The sequence below is a fragment of the Psammomys obesus genome, unplaced genomic scaffold (assembly GCF_907164565.1).
Source record: "Psammomys obesus unplaced genomic scaffold, mPsaObe1.curated_primary_1811, whole genome shotgun sequence".
In the NCBI taxonomy this organism is placed as follows: Eukaryota; Metazoa; Chordata; class Mammalia; order Rodentia; family Muridae; genus Psammomys; species Psammomys obesus.
In genome coordinates, this window is record NW_026592548.1 from 6623719 (window position 1) to 6638077 (window position 14359).

General features: G+C 41.1%; 1 protein-coding gene across 1 annotated transcript in view; it reads left to right on the forward strand.

Annotated features, from left to right (window-relative positions):
* Msh4 (mutS homolog 4) overlaps positions 1-14359 on the forward strand; it is a 58089-nt gene that overhangs the window by 7091 nt on the left and 36639 nt on the right. The window contains exons 3-8 of the mRNA XM_055614384.1: positions 606-763; positions 2079-2189; positions 5922-6037; positions 6756-6929; positions 8778-8950; positions 11569-11636. Of these exons, the coding sequence (XP_055470359.1) occupies positions 606-763; positions 2079-2189; positions 5922-6037; positions 6756-6929; positions 8778-8950; positions 11569-11636 (800 nt within the window). The remainder of the gene's footprint in view (positions 1-605; positions 764-2078; positions 2190-5921; positions 6038-6755; positions 6930-8777; positions 8951-11568; positions 11637-14359) is intronic.

Here is a 14359-nt window from a genome sequence, read left to right on the forward strand (position 1 = left end):
AGTTATCTCTGCTTTTGCCAAGACCTCATAAGGGAGCAGGCAGCAGTTGGTAGTTAATGTCTGTAATCTTAGCACTTCTTGAGAGGCAGAGGCAGGAAGACTGCCAAAGTTGGAGGTCAGCCTGATCTCCCCAGAAAGTCCTAGGAAGTCAGGAATATGCACCCTATCTCAAAATCAAGGCAAACAAACAAAAAAATCTTAATGTAAAGTTAAGTTTGACATAATACTTGAACTTTAATAATTTTTTGTTATTGTTTTGGTAGTGAAGCTTTTACTTTTGAAAATAAAGGTTCCGGTTTGGTATGTCATTAACTAGCCATGGTGCCTGAACAAGACCTGCACAGGTTAAGGCAACAGATCAGCTGCCACTCCTGCAGGCAGCACTAGCTGTACTCAGTAGGAAAAAAAGGGGATAACATGAATGTGAAAGGAGACATAAGGGAGGGGGGCATGACCAGTGATCAGTACATATTGTGTACATGTATGAAATTACCAAAGAATAGGTAAAAGATACAAAATAACTAGACTTAGGACTCTGAGGTCTTCTAGAAGGAACTGTAAACAACCCAACATTTGTATGTTTCTGCATTGCAAACTATTGCCAGCCACCTCCTCAGCAGTGTCTGCACATGCCCCCTCGGTCATTGTGGCAGTGGTGGAAGGAAGAGGGCTGGCCAGAGGTGAGATAGGAATGGCAAGCATCGATTTAAAAAGCCCTCAGATTATGCTGTCACAGTTTGCAGACAATACCACATATGCAAAGGTAAGTTTTTTACAACTTGTAGATTTGAAGTAATTCTAGATCCATACTGTAAATGTTTTAATTTCTTCTGATGGGATGATGTACCAGCTTTTGTATCCATTCTTCAGTTGTTTCTTATTTCTGGCTATTATGATTAAAGCTGCTATGAATAAGGTTGAGCAAATATCCTTGTTTTATGATGGAACAACATACAACAAGGTATATGCCCAATAGTGGTATAGCTGGGTCTTGAGGTATGGCTATTCCCCTTCTGAGGGGATGAAATGATCCATACCGAAGCTTTACTAATACATGGCTTGGGATGAATCTAGGGCATTTCTGTCTCTTTTTCATCTGTCCCTACACCTAGGCCTGAAATCTTCAAGCCTCTGTATAATCTAATCCTCTGTAAGCCTGGACCTTAAGGGCTTCAGCTAACTTCTGCTAACCTAGGCCTAGAGTGTTTTCAGCCTCCAAGACTTACTGCTGAATAAGCTCACCCTTTCTGGTTCTTTCTGAACTCTGGTTGGCTGGTTCAACTCAGCTGCGTAGCTCAAAATGTCTCTACAAGTTGACTGATTCAATCTGGCTTCTCACTGAATTGTTCTGCATGAAAAAAAAAAAAAACTGCCTCTGAACTCCATGAACTGAACTGCACAAACCCAGCTGAACTGCACTGAACCTACAGACTCACTCTCTCTGCTCTGCTCTTAAGTAGCCTCTCCTTCCCGTCCTGAGAGTTGGGGCATCCTATCTCATTCTGTCAAATCTCTCTCTGATTTGTCACTTTGCCTGCTTCTCAGTTAGACATCATTTTCAAACATGAATGCTTCCTTCTTTAAACTAATCTTACTTTTATTGTTTGGGATTAAAAGTGTGTACTAAAGGCATGTCTGAGTTCCAGCCAGATTATACTGTAATCCAGGGCATTGTCTACATTCCAGCTGGGTCACAAAGACCTAGAAGGGATTTGGATGTGACCCCTTGCCAGAGCAGTCATGTTGCTGGATTAAAATATCTCTACACATATACACACAAATTCATTAATTGAAAAAAATCTTGTATTGGGAATAAATATTTGGTAAACTCAGGTTAATTTTGAGTTTAGACTGCCAAAAACCAGCGAGTAAAATATGGTCTATGTTTTTGATATTTTATATTTGTATTTAGGTATAGATGTTTAATATATGAGCATTTGAAATACATTTTAACTGAAACATTCAATTAAGAGTATAGGATTTTATCTATGCACTGTAATGATTTACTTCTTAACACTAATATACAATTGCTTTGGAAACTGCTTATGTTTAGAAAATTATTATTTCAACAATTTCAGGTGATCACTAAACTCAAAGTTTTATCACCCTTGGAGATAATAATGTCAAATACTGCTTGTGTTGTGGGAAATTCAACGAAGTTGTTTACTCTGATCACAGAAAATTTCAAGGTAAGAGATTTTATTTCTGGTAACATTCAAAATGTAATTCTTTTTTAAAACTCATAATATAAAAAACAATTATTTGACTAAGTATTTAAGGTCTTAAGGTAGTTAATTCATGTAAATTGTAGTCTAAAATATTATTAAAACATCATAAAATGACTAAGAATACCCTTGATTTGACATCCATGTTCTACTTTAAGCAAAAAAGAAAAATGTATCAGGCAGTTAAGAGGTGTTGTAGTTTGAGTTCTTCTGCTGTGATATAAAACTTTGGCCAAAAAGCAGCTTAGGGAAAGAAAGGGTTTATTCAACAATTGTAAGGTACAGAATGGGTGAGGTGGCACACACCTTTAATCCCAGGGTAGCAGAAGCAGGTAGATGTCTGAGTTTTAGGACAGCGTGGTCATAGTGAGTCCGATGACATCCAGGGCTATGTCTCAGAACTAACAAAATCTAAAACCACTGCAGAGGACAGTCCATGATTGCAGGGACATAAAGGCAGGAACGTAAGCAAGTAGTCGTATTATATCTACAGTCAGGAGCAGAGTGCAGTGAGTGGGTCCGTGCTTCATGCTTGCTTGTTCCCATCTGGCTTCTCCTGTCCTTTGGAGTTCATGAACCACTGCCTAGGGGATGGTGTCACCCAAAATGGGCTGGATTTTCTCACATTAGCAGTCAGGATAGTCTCCCTGTAGACATGTCCACAGGCCAACCTAATAAAGACAGTTCTTCAATTGAGCTCTCTGCCCAGATGATTCTAAGTTGTGGAAAGTTGGAATTTAGACTCAAACAGCACAGGAGATTTCTCAGAATATACAAGGGGAGACTCTTGGAGACAGCCCTACTTCCTTGGAACTGATGAGTATGCTGTCAGGTGAGCTGAAACTGGTGTTCTCGTGGTTTCAAGGGGTAGCAGCTGTTGGCGAGTGCTCTTTCCTCCGCACAAGGTAGTCTGCTCGGGAATTATGTTAGCTTGCTCTAGTGGCGCATTCACCTTCACAGCCTGCCATTCCAGCCTCCCTCTGTGGGACTGTGACAGCTAAGCACTAAGGACAGCTCAGTTAGAGCCTTTTAAGGTGTGGTTTGCCTCTTCCCTTGGTCATCTGTTTGTCAATTGTGGTTGTGCTTCTAAACAACAGGCAGCATTGTAGGTAGAATAATCCCTAATGGTGCAACTTATTGTCCAAATGCAGTGTTTTGTTATATTTGCAGATTTCCCACACTGAGGCTTTGGTCTGCTCTGCTCACCCAGCACCTGCAGTCCCAAGCACCCTTGGAGCTCTTAAAGCTCTAATATGGCTCAGTTGTGTCGCCGGATGCTGTTGTTGTTGTTGTTGTTGTTGTTGTTGTTGTGAGACAGGGTCTCACTATGTAGCCTGGCTGGCCTGGACCTTGCTTTATATTCCAGGTTGGCCTCAAATTTGCAAATCTGTCAGTCTCTGCCTGTAGTGGGATTAAAGGCATATGCAGCTACGTACAGCTTGTTTTGATTAGGCCTTCCAAGTCTTGGCTGTAAGTAGCAGAAATCCAACTTAAGCTAATATAATCAAGAAAGAACATTATTAGTCTTCTTACCTGGAGTCATTGGTCAGACAGATCTTTCCCCTGTTGTCAAAGATAAGGCAGACCCATGTTAGGGACAGACTCTCCATCAGTGATAGACTGTTAGATTAGGAGGAGGAGCCCAGTTTAAACCAAACTCAACTGTTTTTGTTTTGTTTTGTTTTGTTTTGATGTGCAGAGGTGAATGGGAATTTTAATAGGAAAATAAAGAACCCAAAGAGGATAGTGAACATGGATAACAAGAATCAAGAAGTTAAACAGAGACAGCAGAGGCTTGATTCCTGTGAAATACCTGGTAGCTGGAGAACCATTGACTTGATCGTGGCTGTTGAAGTTAGACTCTGCTCTTAGAGACAACAGGAGACAAGGACTTCTGAATGAGATCTGAAATAGTGAATGCTGGGGACAGGCTTGAGTGTTAGTCATTGTTGGATAAAGATGAGGCCTACTAGAGTAGGGTCCTCAGAGGAGCCTAGTATTTGGTAAAGAAATCTTTATTACCATCTTACTCCAAACATCTTTTTCTGTTATGGATAGGTGACTTTCGTGAGGTTTAGGAGCATGAGTATTGATGACTTTAGCCTGCTGTTACCAACAGAAAAGATACTTTTGTCCAGGGAAGGGTGCTGACTGGCCCTGCTTTGTTTACCCTCACTGCACCCCGAAGCTGCTAGAGTGGCTCACCACTGTGATTTAGTGCTCATGGGTCTTGCTTTTTCCTATAGAATAGTATGCTCTAACCAACAGGCTTCCTGTAGTCACATGGAGTGTGGAATAGCTATAGCAAATCTCCAAAGAACAATGCAACATATACACAGCACATTTGAGACAGGTCAAGAACAAAGGAGACAGACTGCCCTGTTTACAAGACTATGGTCTAGAGACTTAGTACAAGTGAATTTGCTGACCTCTGTGAGCTTCAGGGTTTTCTATCAGCATATGAATTGGTATTTCATGTCAAGTATTTGGGGATAGTATCAGGGATGTGATTACATACTAACAAAATCCTGAATGGAGTAAAGGAGCCAGCCACGAAAATATTTCAGCCAAAAGTATTACAAGAGAGAAAAGTCAATGTGTATTACTGTTTCTATTATGACCTCTTAGCAAACAGAGTGCCTCTTAAGTCAGAAGCAGTGTGGAGAGGGAGGAGCACGAACCTCAGAACAGAAGTCTAACTAAATCATATGACAGGTGAACAGTTGCTTGCCTTTTCAGAATTTTACTTGCAGAACATTGGAATAAAAAGACTTGTGCTGTGGAGTTATTGTGAAGATTAAATGAGACACTTAAACAAGCTCTGGCTTATGTGTTCCTACCTGCTGAAGGAAAATAATAAATAAATTGTTTATTTTGCTGAAGACAAAATAAACAATAAAATACTCAGGAGCTACTATCTCGCTTTTGAGTGAGTTTGCCCATATAAGCCCAGCTCCTGGACTTGACTGTGGAGTTGCTGTGTTTCTACCATTGCACTACCTAGATCTAGAGGCGTGCCTTCACTCAGTTCCTCTAACTTACAGAGGACCTGAGAAACCTGTGTGATGTTTTCCTGGAATACAGTTCCTAGATGCCAGAGACTCTCATGCTTATTATTTTATTATTGTCCTTAACATATTCAGTTAAATTCATGAAAGTAATTTCTAATTGAGAACTCTAGATTGTACTGTAATTCACACAGAATGGAGAGTCATTTTCTTTCTTTCTTCCTTTTTTTCTTTTTTCTTTTTTTCAAGATAGTGTCTCATGGCATTAGTTCTAACTGTCCTTGAATTCACTATGGACCAAGCTGGCCTTGAACTCACAAAGACTTACCTGCTTTTGCCTCCCAAGTGCTGGGATTAAAAGTATATGCCATTACTTTGGGCTTCCATTTTCATTTTATAAATGGAAAAAAAACTTTAATTATTGGAAAGAGTAAAAATAACTTTCTACAATATTTAATATACATACTTATATACTATGATGTGTTTAAGAAATCAGAGTTATTTTTGTGCAGGTTATGTTGTTCTTAAGACAAGTTGTTATTCTACTTTGAACTCATGAAAATCCTCCAGCCCCAGCTTCTTAAGTGTTGAGATTATTGGTATGTTCTGGTAGGCTTAGATAAGAGATCAGTATTGAATGACAGCATGACATTTAATAATTTACTTTAAAATTAAAATCTTTTTTCAGAATGTTAATTTCACTACAGTCCAGAGGAAATACTTCAATGAAACAAAGGGCTTAGAGTACATTGAACAGTTATGCACAGCCGAGTTCAGCTCTGTCCTGATGGAGGTTCAGTCCAGGTGAGAGACAGCAGCTCCCTCAAGGCTGGCTCCTCAAGGGGAGATCTTTTCTCTGTCTCCTCTTTGCTCTATTCTGCCTACCATCTAGGAAAGTACTTGGCCCAAAGTACACATCCAGTTACCACTGAAACTTACATACAGGTGTGTGCTTCTGATTTACTTTATATTTTCTCCAATTGAATTCTCATTTATTGCTTTGATAGTAGCTTCTCATTTACCCCATAGTGAAAAATCTTGATTAGCTATGTACCCTGGCTGGGCTGGAACTTGTGTAGATTTGGTTGACCCCTGCCTTTTAAGTGCTGGAATTGAAGGCATGCACCACCCTACCTGGCTGAATGTTGTCTTCTAATAAGCAGCTGTTGAAGTGGTGGGAAGTGACAGACTTCAGAAAACTGCCTTTCATAGCCAGTGTGACCACATCTGTAATCTCAGCACGTGGAAAAATGATGCTGAAGATCACAGAGGATTCTAGGCAGCCCTAGGCTGGAGAAGACTGCTTCAAAAACAAAAATTTATCCATTGTTAAATCAGTTTTATAAGATTATTCACTTAGTTTCCAAAATTGGCATTATCAATCTCTGTTTCCCTTTGGATTTAAGAAACGCTGTCTAAGTGGTTCTAATTTTTCAGATATTCGAGTGAGTTAAATGTCTCTTTCTGAGTAGCAGCTGCCTGTTTGTCCTGAGTTCCACCACTGAACCGTGCTCCTTCACAGGTATTACTGCCTTGCAGCTGCTGCAGCCTTGTTAAAATATGTCGAATTCATTCAAAATTCAGTCTATGCACCAAAATCGCTGAAGATTTATTTCCAAGGTAGTGAGCAGACAGCCATGATAGATTTGTCATCAGCCCAAAACCTTGAATTGTTAGTTAATAACCAGGACTACAGGTAAGACAATCTGAGTTTTTCTTGTAAGATGGCTTATTAAATTTCACATCATCAATTTCTATGATTAGTTACTTGAAAGTTCTTTAAATTATTAGTGGAGAAACAGTAAATGAACTGTTCATTTAAATCACTGCCGTGTTGCTGTTGAACCCAGATTTTTTACAAAATCAGGTTTTCAAAAGAATTGTATGAACTAAACAACAACAAAAAAACAAAACTTCAATTGCTAAATTGGGGGAAGGACCATAAGCAAAGAAGGTAAGCAGATATGCTGTGTGAGCCCAAGTCCCCAGGAAGACACTGTACCTTCTGCTGTGCTGGCTGATCGACTGATCAGGCAGCAGCGGCAGTGGAGAGCCAGGGCTATTACAAGTGCAGAGGCTGATTACAGTTTATCTTGGGTTATCTTTGGCCTTTAACAGCCATTCCATGCCCACTTTTGTACCATACCTAACACCCTGTGACGAACAGATAAAAACGTTTGTAATGTATTAACAGACCCTCATTTTTCTACCAATGGAAAGGCCAAGAGTCATCAGATAGCCTCTGGGGCCTGTAGATGAGATTGCCGTGCTCTACTGTTACTCCCATGTTAAGGTTCCACCAGCGTATTACACAGTGCACACTTTCGCTGTTCTGCTACAATAAACATTTTATGAAGCCGTGTCCATGTCGCGGTTAACCTAACCTGCATTCCTAACCTAAATCTGGGCTAACCTAAATCTGCATTCCTGGGCCATGGTCTCTCACATTTGGTAAGGGTGTGTTTTTGTGTGGACACCAGTAAGCTGGTGGATAGCTCACTGTCAGCAATCATTTACATTTACATTAACCTGCACTGGCACATCTGTTGAAATTGCTCCACAATTGATTTTCTGTTACCCTCATTACATTATAAGAGATAGAAAGTCAAAGACCAATTCTGGTAATTGTTTAAAATTTTTTAGTTTATCATTGATTTAATTGTATTTGAGGTCGTGCCTGCTGACGCGCATGCTAGAGTATATGTGTAGCAGTCAGAGAACGTCTGCAAGAGTTGGTTCTCTCCTTTTTCTGTGTGGGTTTCAGGGATCAAACTCAGGTCACCATTCTTGGTGGCAGGCACCCGTACCCATGAGTCATCACGCCAGACCAAGATCATTTCTTTTTGTTTTCTTTTCTTTTTTAGAGTTTTGAGACAGGGTTTCTCTGTGTTGTCCTAGCTGTTCTGAACTCAATTTGTAGACCAGGCTGGCCTTGAACTCACAGAGATCCACCTGCCTCTGCCTCCAAGGTCATGTGTACCATCACTGCCCAGCCTCCAAGATCATGGCTTATATGATTAAGATTATTGTCTGTTTCTCCTACTCTGTGTTTTGTCCTTAGTCATGACCAGTAGATTCATAAAAATTATTGACTATCAGTAATTGTCCTGTAAACCACAGAAACTTGTCTGCATAGCCTACAGATACGCTTGATCCTTTCTAACCCTTGTGGTTCAGTGATGTCATATTTGGGATCTAGCAAGAAGGCTTTCAAACCAGGCATGGCTGCACACCAGCCCCCTGATACCAGCATTTAGGAGATGGAGTTAGGAGGATCCTGGGTTCAAGGTCATGCTAAGGTATGAAACAAGTTCGAGGACAACCTGTGCCACAGGAGACTGTCTAAAATAATCAACCAAACATAAACATAGGTTTTAGGCCTTATCTCAGACTTGTTGAATTAGGACCCACATGTGATTTGTCTGTATAGGAAAGTTCGTGAATCACTGATGTAGATGATAAAATATTTATTTTCCAAGTTAAGAGAAAAGTCTTGGATTTTTCTTTTTCTCCTTAATGAAACTTCCAACTTGTGTTTTGGAAGGAATAATCACACTCTCTTTGGAGTTTTAAATTACACCAAGACTGTGGGAGGGAGCAGAAGGCTGCGCTCCAACATCCTAGAGCCACTGGTTGATGTGGAGACCATCAACATGAGGCTGGACTGTGTCCAGGAGCTACTTCAGGATGAGGAGCTGTTCTTTGGACTCCAGTCAGGTGAGCACACTTTATCATTTATGTATCTAGACTCATGGGGTAGCCCAGGTTGGTCTTGAAATTCAGACCTTCCTGCCTCAGTCTCCCAAATGCTAGGATTATAGGGTGCACCACTGTACCTGGCTTAATGAATTTTAAACTAGAATGCTGTCAGTTTATTTAAGCTTCTTTGTTTAAGTTTCTGAAAGGTCACTAAAGGTATAAATTCTTGAAAGGTTTTTTGTTTTTTAATCTTTAAAATATCTCATGTATGGGTGTTTTGCCTGTGTGTATGTCTGATGTCTGCAGAGGCCAGAAGAGGGCACTGGATGACAGGTAGCTATGAGCTGCCATGTGGGTGCTAGGAACCAAACCCAGGTCTTCTGAAAGAGCAGCCAGTGCTTTTAACCACTGAACAATCCTTCCAGCCCCAGAAGAGGACTTTTTTTAATTAAATTTTTATTTTTTATATTAATTACAGTTTATTTATTATTGTATCCCAGTTGTAGTCCCCTCCTTCATTTCCTTCCAATCCCACCCTCTCTCCCTCATCTCCTCTCAAGCCCCTCTCCAAGTCCACTGATAGGGGAGGGCCTCCTCCCCTTCCATCTGACCCTAGCCTATCAGGTCTCATCAGAACTGGCTGCATTGTCTTTCTCTGTAGCCTGGTAAGGCTGTTCTCCTCTCAGGGGGAGGTGATCAAAGAGCCTTCCACTGAGTTCATGTCAGAGACAGCCCCTGTTCCCCTTTCTAGGGTACCCACTTAGAGACTGAGCTGCTGTGGGCTGCAAGAGGACATTTTAAATGTTAGCCCTTTCTTTATTGTTCAGAGCAACATCCTGTTAGCTCTTTGTCTAGCATTAGTATAAAACCCATGTGCCAAAATTATGAAGTTGTTTCACACTGTGAAGTGGCTCGAGCTCCAGCTATTAAATGATCTAAACTTCCTGAAGCAGCTGTAGCATGTGCCTTTCCTGTCCTTTTGTTTGCTTAGACGCAGTACTCTCTCCACTCCTGTCTGTTGCTAATTCCTTCACCTGGCTGCATATCTGTCACTGGCTTGTCTCCTGAATTTTTCTTTCTGTATCTATGGACTTCTTCCACGAAGAAATGAATTCTCCTTGGCCTTCACCTTCACTGGCTCTCACCATATTTTTTCTTTCTGTTCTTAACAAACTTTGTGGAAGACTCACTGTCCTTTCATCACATCGCAGTCAGCTGCCATTTTGTTTCTGTGCTCACAAGAACACTGAGATGCTCCTATCAAAGGCAACATTTCAGGTGTTGGTTTGCTCTCTGAGCCCTTTGGATCCCTTTTACATTACTGTGTGCTTTTGCTTCTGTCCTACCTAGGCTCTTCTGGAGGCTGGATTTGGGAGAGGAGAGCCCTTTAATGCTGTGTGAAAGTCCAGTGTTCTTACACTGACTTAATATAACTGAACTACAAAATTCCTTTGCAGGATCAGTTGAGTCTTCTACAGGATTTTTTCCTGAAATTATTTCTCTGCTCCCTCCCCTTCCTTGCCCCTCCTTTGTCCCTCTCTCCTCCTCTTTTTCCCCTTCCTCTCTTTTCCCTTCCTTTTATTTCTCCTCTCTTTTCTCTCTTCCCCCTCCTCTCTACTCCATCTTTTTCTCTTCCTCTATTTCCCTTCTTAAAGGTGTATTTTTTTTTTATTTCTGTGTATGTGTGTGTACCAGCATGAATTTATGTGCACCACATGCATGGAGGTGTCCCCAGAGGCCAGAGGTGTGTGTTCTTTGGAGCTGGAGTTACAGTCCCTCCCTTCTCTTTGAGACAGATCTGTTATATAATCCAGACTGGCTTCAGATGTGCAAGTCTGCAGAGGGCCTGTATTATGGGCAAGCTTGTGCCTCCATATTCAGCTGAAAGTACATTCTTGTCATTGTTCTTTTCCCATTCTGTCCCGTTCCTCTGATGAACATCCTTGCACATGAAGTTACTTGGACATCAGCCTTCATATGTTAACATTATTACTAAGAAGCTTGTTGTTAAATTTAGTGGATTCATACTAGATCACAACTTGGTAGTGAACATCTTCCTAATCACTCTTGAGTTGTAATATATATTTATAAAACAAAGCAAAGTTCTGCTCTGCTGGGCTGGGCTGGGCTGGGCTGGGCTGGGCTGACCAGTGGGTGTTATGGAGCTTATAGCAGGGATTGGAGGAAGGCTGACTGAGGTCATGTCTATTGGGGCTGCTCACTTTGTTTTGGCACATTGAGAGCTGAACAAGTCACATGTCTGTGGGCCTTAATGTATGCTTCCCTGACCTAACTTTACTTGTTCATTTAGAGTATGGGGTTATGTGTGCTACTCGGGTAGCACATGACCATAGGCGGCTCCTCATGATCCATTGTGGGCCTGAAGCAGGCCAGCTGTGATCAGTCATGACTTAGCACTGTCTGTGGGGGACTGGTCACAAGACCACAAGTCTTTCCTGCCCCATGATTCTATGGAATGTACACATCTAACTGGGGTTTGCCTGTGCCTAAGTCACCACTGACTTCGCTGAGTCAGTGGCAGAGTTGTCTTACCTTGTCTGTGCCCCTGTGAGTAATCCCAGAGTACTCTTGCGTTGATTGCTCCACGAAGTTCACTCACTCACTTTCTGTTGCAGTCATAGCAAGATTCCTGGATACGGAGCAGCTGCTTTCTGTTTTAGTCCAAATCCCAAAGCAAGACACGGTACGTGTACAGAGCGCCATGTGCTGTTTTTGCCCTTATGAAACAGCTCATCTTGATGGGTAGTGATGAGAAGACATAAGCATGCCCTGGTAAGCACTCCTCACCGATGCCCACAGTAGTTACCCTTAGGTGGCAACGCTTTAACAGTTCTGCTTCATAGTTTAGTAAAAAAGATCTTAGGTAGTTGAAGAATTCGTATATTTAAGCAAATCAGATATTTGCTTAAACCTATAACCTATATACTTTTCAACAAACAACGTATACTGTTTTCCTACTATATAAAAAACCTGTTAGTTCTAAAGGTTATATCTATGTATACATATATATGTATACACATAACACTCTGATTCACCTGCCTTTTCTTCCTGTGTGCTGGGATTAAAGGTATGCACCACCATGTCCAGCTATATTGTTCTTAAAAGCAATTATCAAATGAATTTTTATTTCTCTTCAAATATGCTTAATATTAAAAAATAAAACCTTTCCAGAAAAATTTCAAATTTAAGTAGCTCATACAGATGAAGGTCCCAATAGATTGTTTGTTTACATTTTTCTTTCAGGGTGAACTGAAGAATATTTAATTACGTACATGTATATTTGTCCACATATACCTGAAAAGAAGCAGTGTACATTAGTAAATGTTGAGTGTGGTGACTTGTGTAAATTCATTGGTACCTAATGCGTATTTTGGGAGTTTCTCTGTGCTTTAGAGATCAGAGTCCTTTTGTAACAGAAGCATCAGGAGATAGGAAATGTTAGCAGCTGACAGGCACAGCATAGCTGGGGCCTCCTGAAATGAGAGAAACCTTTCTAATCCAGTCTGTAGGGTGGAGGAGCATCAGCCAACTCTGTAGCAGGGTCTTGGAATCATCCCTCCTCAGTGTGTGGCAGCGTTGTGTGGAGCTTCAACTTGCTTCTGTGTTTGTGAGCCTTAACAAGCATGGCCATCAGCATCCATGCTCTGCAGAAAACTTTAAGATCTCCCAAAGTTGATGAGGTGTAATTAAAATTGAGTGATCCTTGTTAAGTTGTGCCTCTCAAAGGCCTTGTAAACTTACTGGCATACAGTTGTCCACACGCCCCCTTCTTATCCTGTGTCTGTGGAGTCCTCAATGGTGTGCTCCCACAGTTGATACAGGAACTTGCCTCTGCCCTTCCCTCATCTGCTGGGGCTTGTCACCTCCATTGCTCTCCTCGGGATACTAGCCACTTTAGTTCAAGTTTTAACTAGTGAACAAAATACTGTACATTGGGATGTGCTTGTACACACATGTCACTGTGCTTCGTTCATCTGTGCTCCTTATTGCCCACCTGTCCTCTGTCACTTTAGGACCCTTTATAATCTAGATTCTGAATGTGACAGAAAACATGGCATTTGTCTAACATTAGTTTATTTCTTTTACTTAACATGACCTCCAGTTTCATTGATTTTCCCGCAAATTTCACTCATCACAGCTGAGTAAACTTTTACTTCTACCTCAGTTTCTTTGTCCATTCTTCTGTTGGTGGACACCAAGGTTAGGACCACCTGTGGATAATGTCAGCTTCTCTGCTTTTCCCTTTCTTATTTAATTTGGTTTTGCTGTTTGCTGATCCTTTCTTGAACATTCTAATGATGGAAGCCAAATTCATTTGATTTAAAAACCCTTATTTTCTAAAATAGATAATTAGTGACAAATTGCTCATGAATAATGCTTTAGCTTTAGCCCACAATTATGACTGAATGATGATTCAGAGACACCAGTGCCAAAGGTTTTGTTATCACAAGAGAAGATAGTTGAGTCTGGGCCACACAGTGAGGTACCAGGAGTGTGAAGAGGAGCCAGAGCATAGAGCCTTATGACTGCAGTGCCAGCAAGTCCTTGAAGCTGGTGTCTCCATGAGAACGATGCAGGTATCTGTGACAAGAGGCTTTGACTTTGTGCGCCAGCAAAAGCGGACTACAGAGAGGATTCATCAATGTGTGCTGTTAGTTTGGCATTATGACTGACTGCAGAGAAGACACACCAATGTGTGCTATTAGATTGGCATGATGACTGATAGGTACAAATCAGTTCCCAGTCAGAGAGGATTCTTGGCACTCCAAATGTTTCATGGCTTTACTTTTTTATTTAGGTCTGTAAATCCATTTTCATTACTTTGTGTGTAGGACAAAGAAAGGGTCAAATTTCTTCTCTCCAGATGGCTTCATAATTGTGCTGTTGCCATTAGAAAGGTTGTTAGGGACTGCATTCAGCAGTGAGATTGTTGTGTGTCCTGCTGTGTCACCTATAGTTTGTCTCTTCTTCCCTCCTCCCCTCCAGTGATAGGAAGGATGGCTTTCTCCTGTTTACCTGTATTCATTTTGATCTTCTGTTAGTGTCAGGACTCCATTGTAGGAGAATATGAGATTTCGTCTGACTAGTGTGATGTTCCTTGCACACTGGGTCCAGGTCCTTTGAATGAGTCAGGTGAGGGCACCCTGGAGAGCGGCAACTTCATATCAGATTCAGCTCATAATAGCTGTGGCGTCTGACACCCGGCTCCTGCCAGGGTTTGATTTGCCCATGCTGCTGCTCAGCTCTAGAGAGTATGCTTTAATTTCTGTGAAGTTTATTTATGTCCCTTTTCATGCTATTTTCTGAAAGGCTATTATTAATTTGAGACATTGAAATTAAAAAAAAATTGCTTGCTCAACAGGAACCAATGGGAAATGTTTTTTCTTTTATTTATTTTGGTTTGGT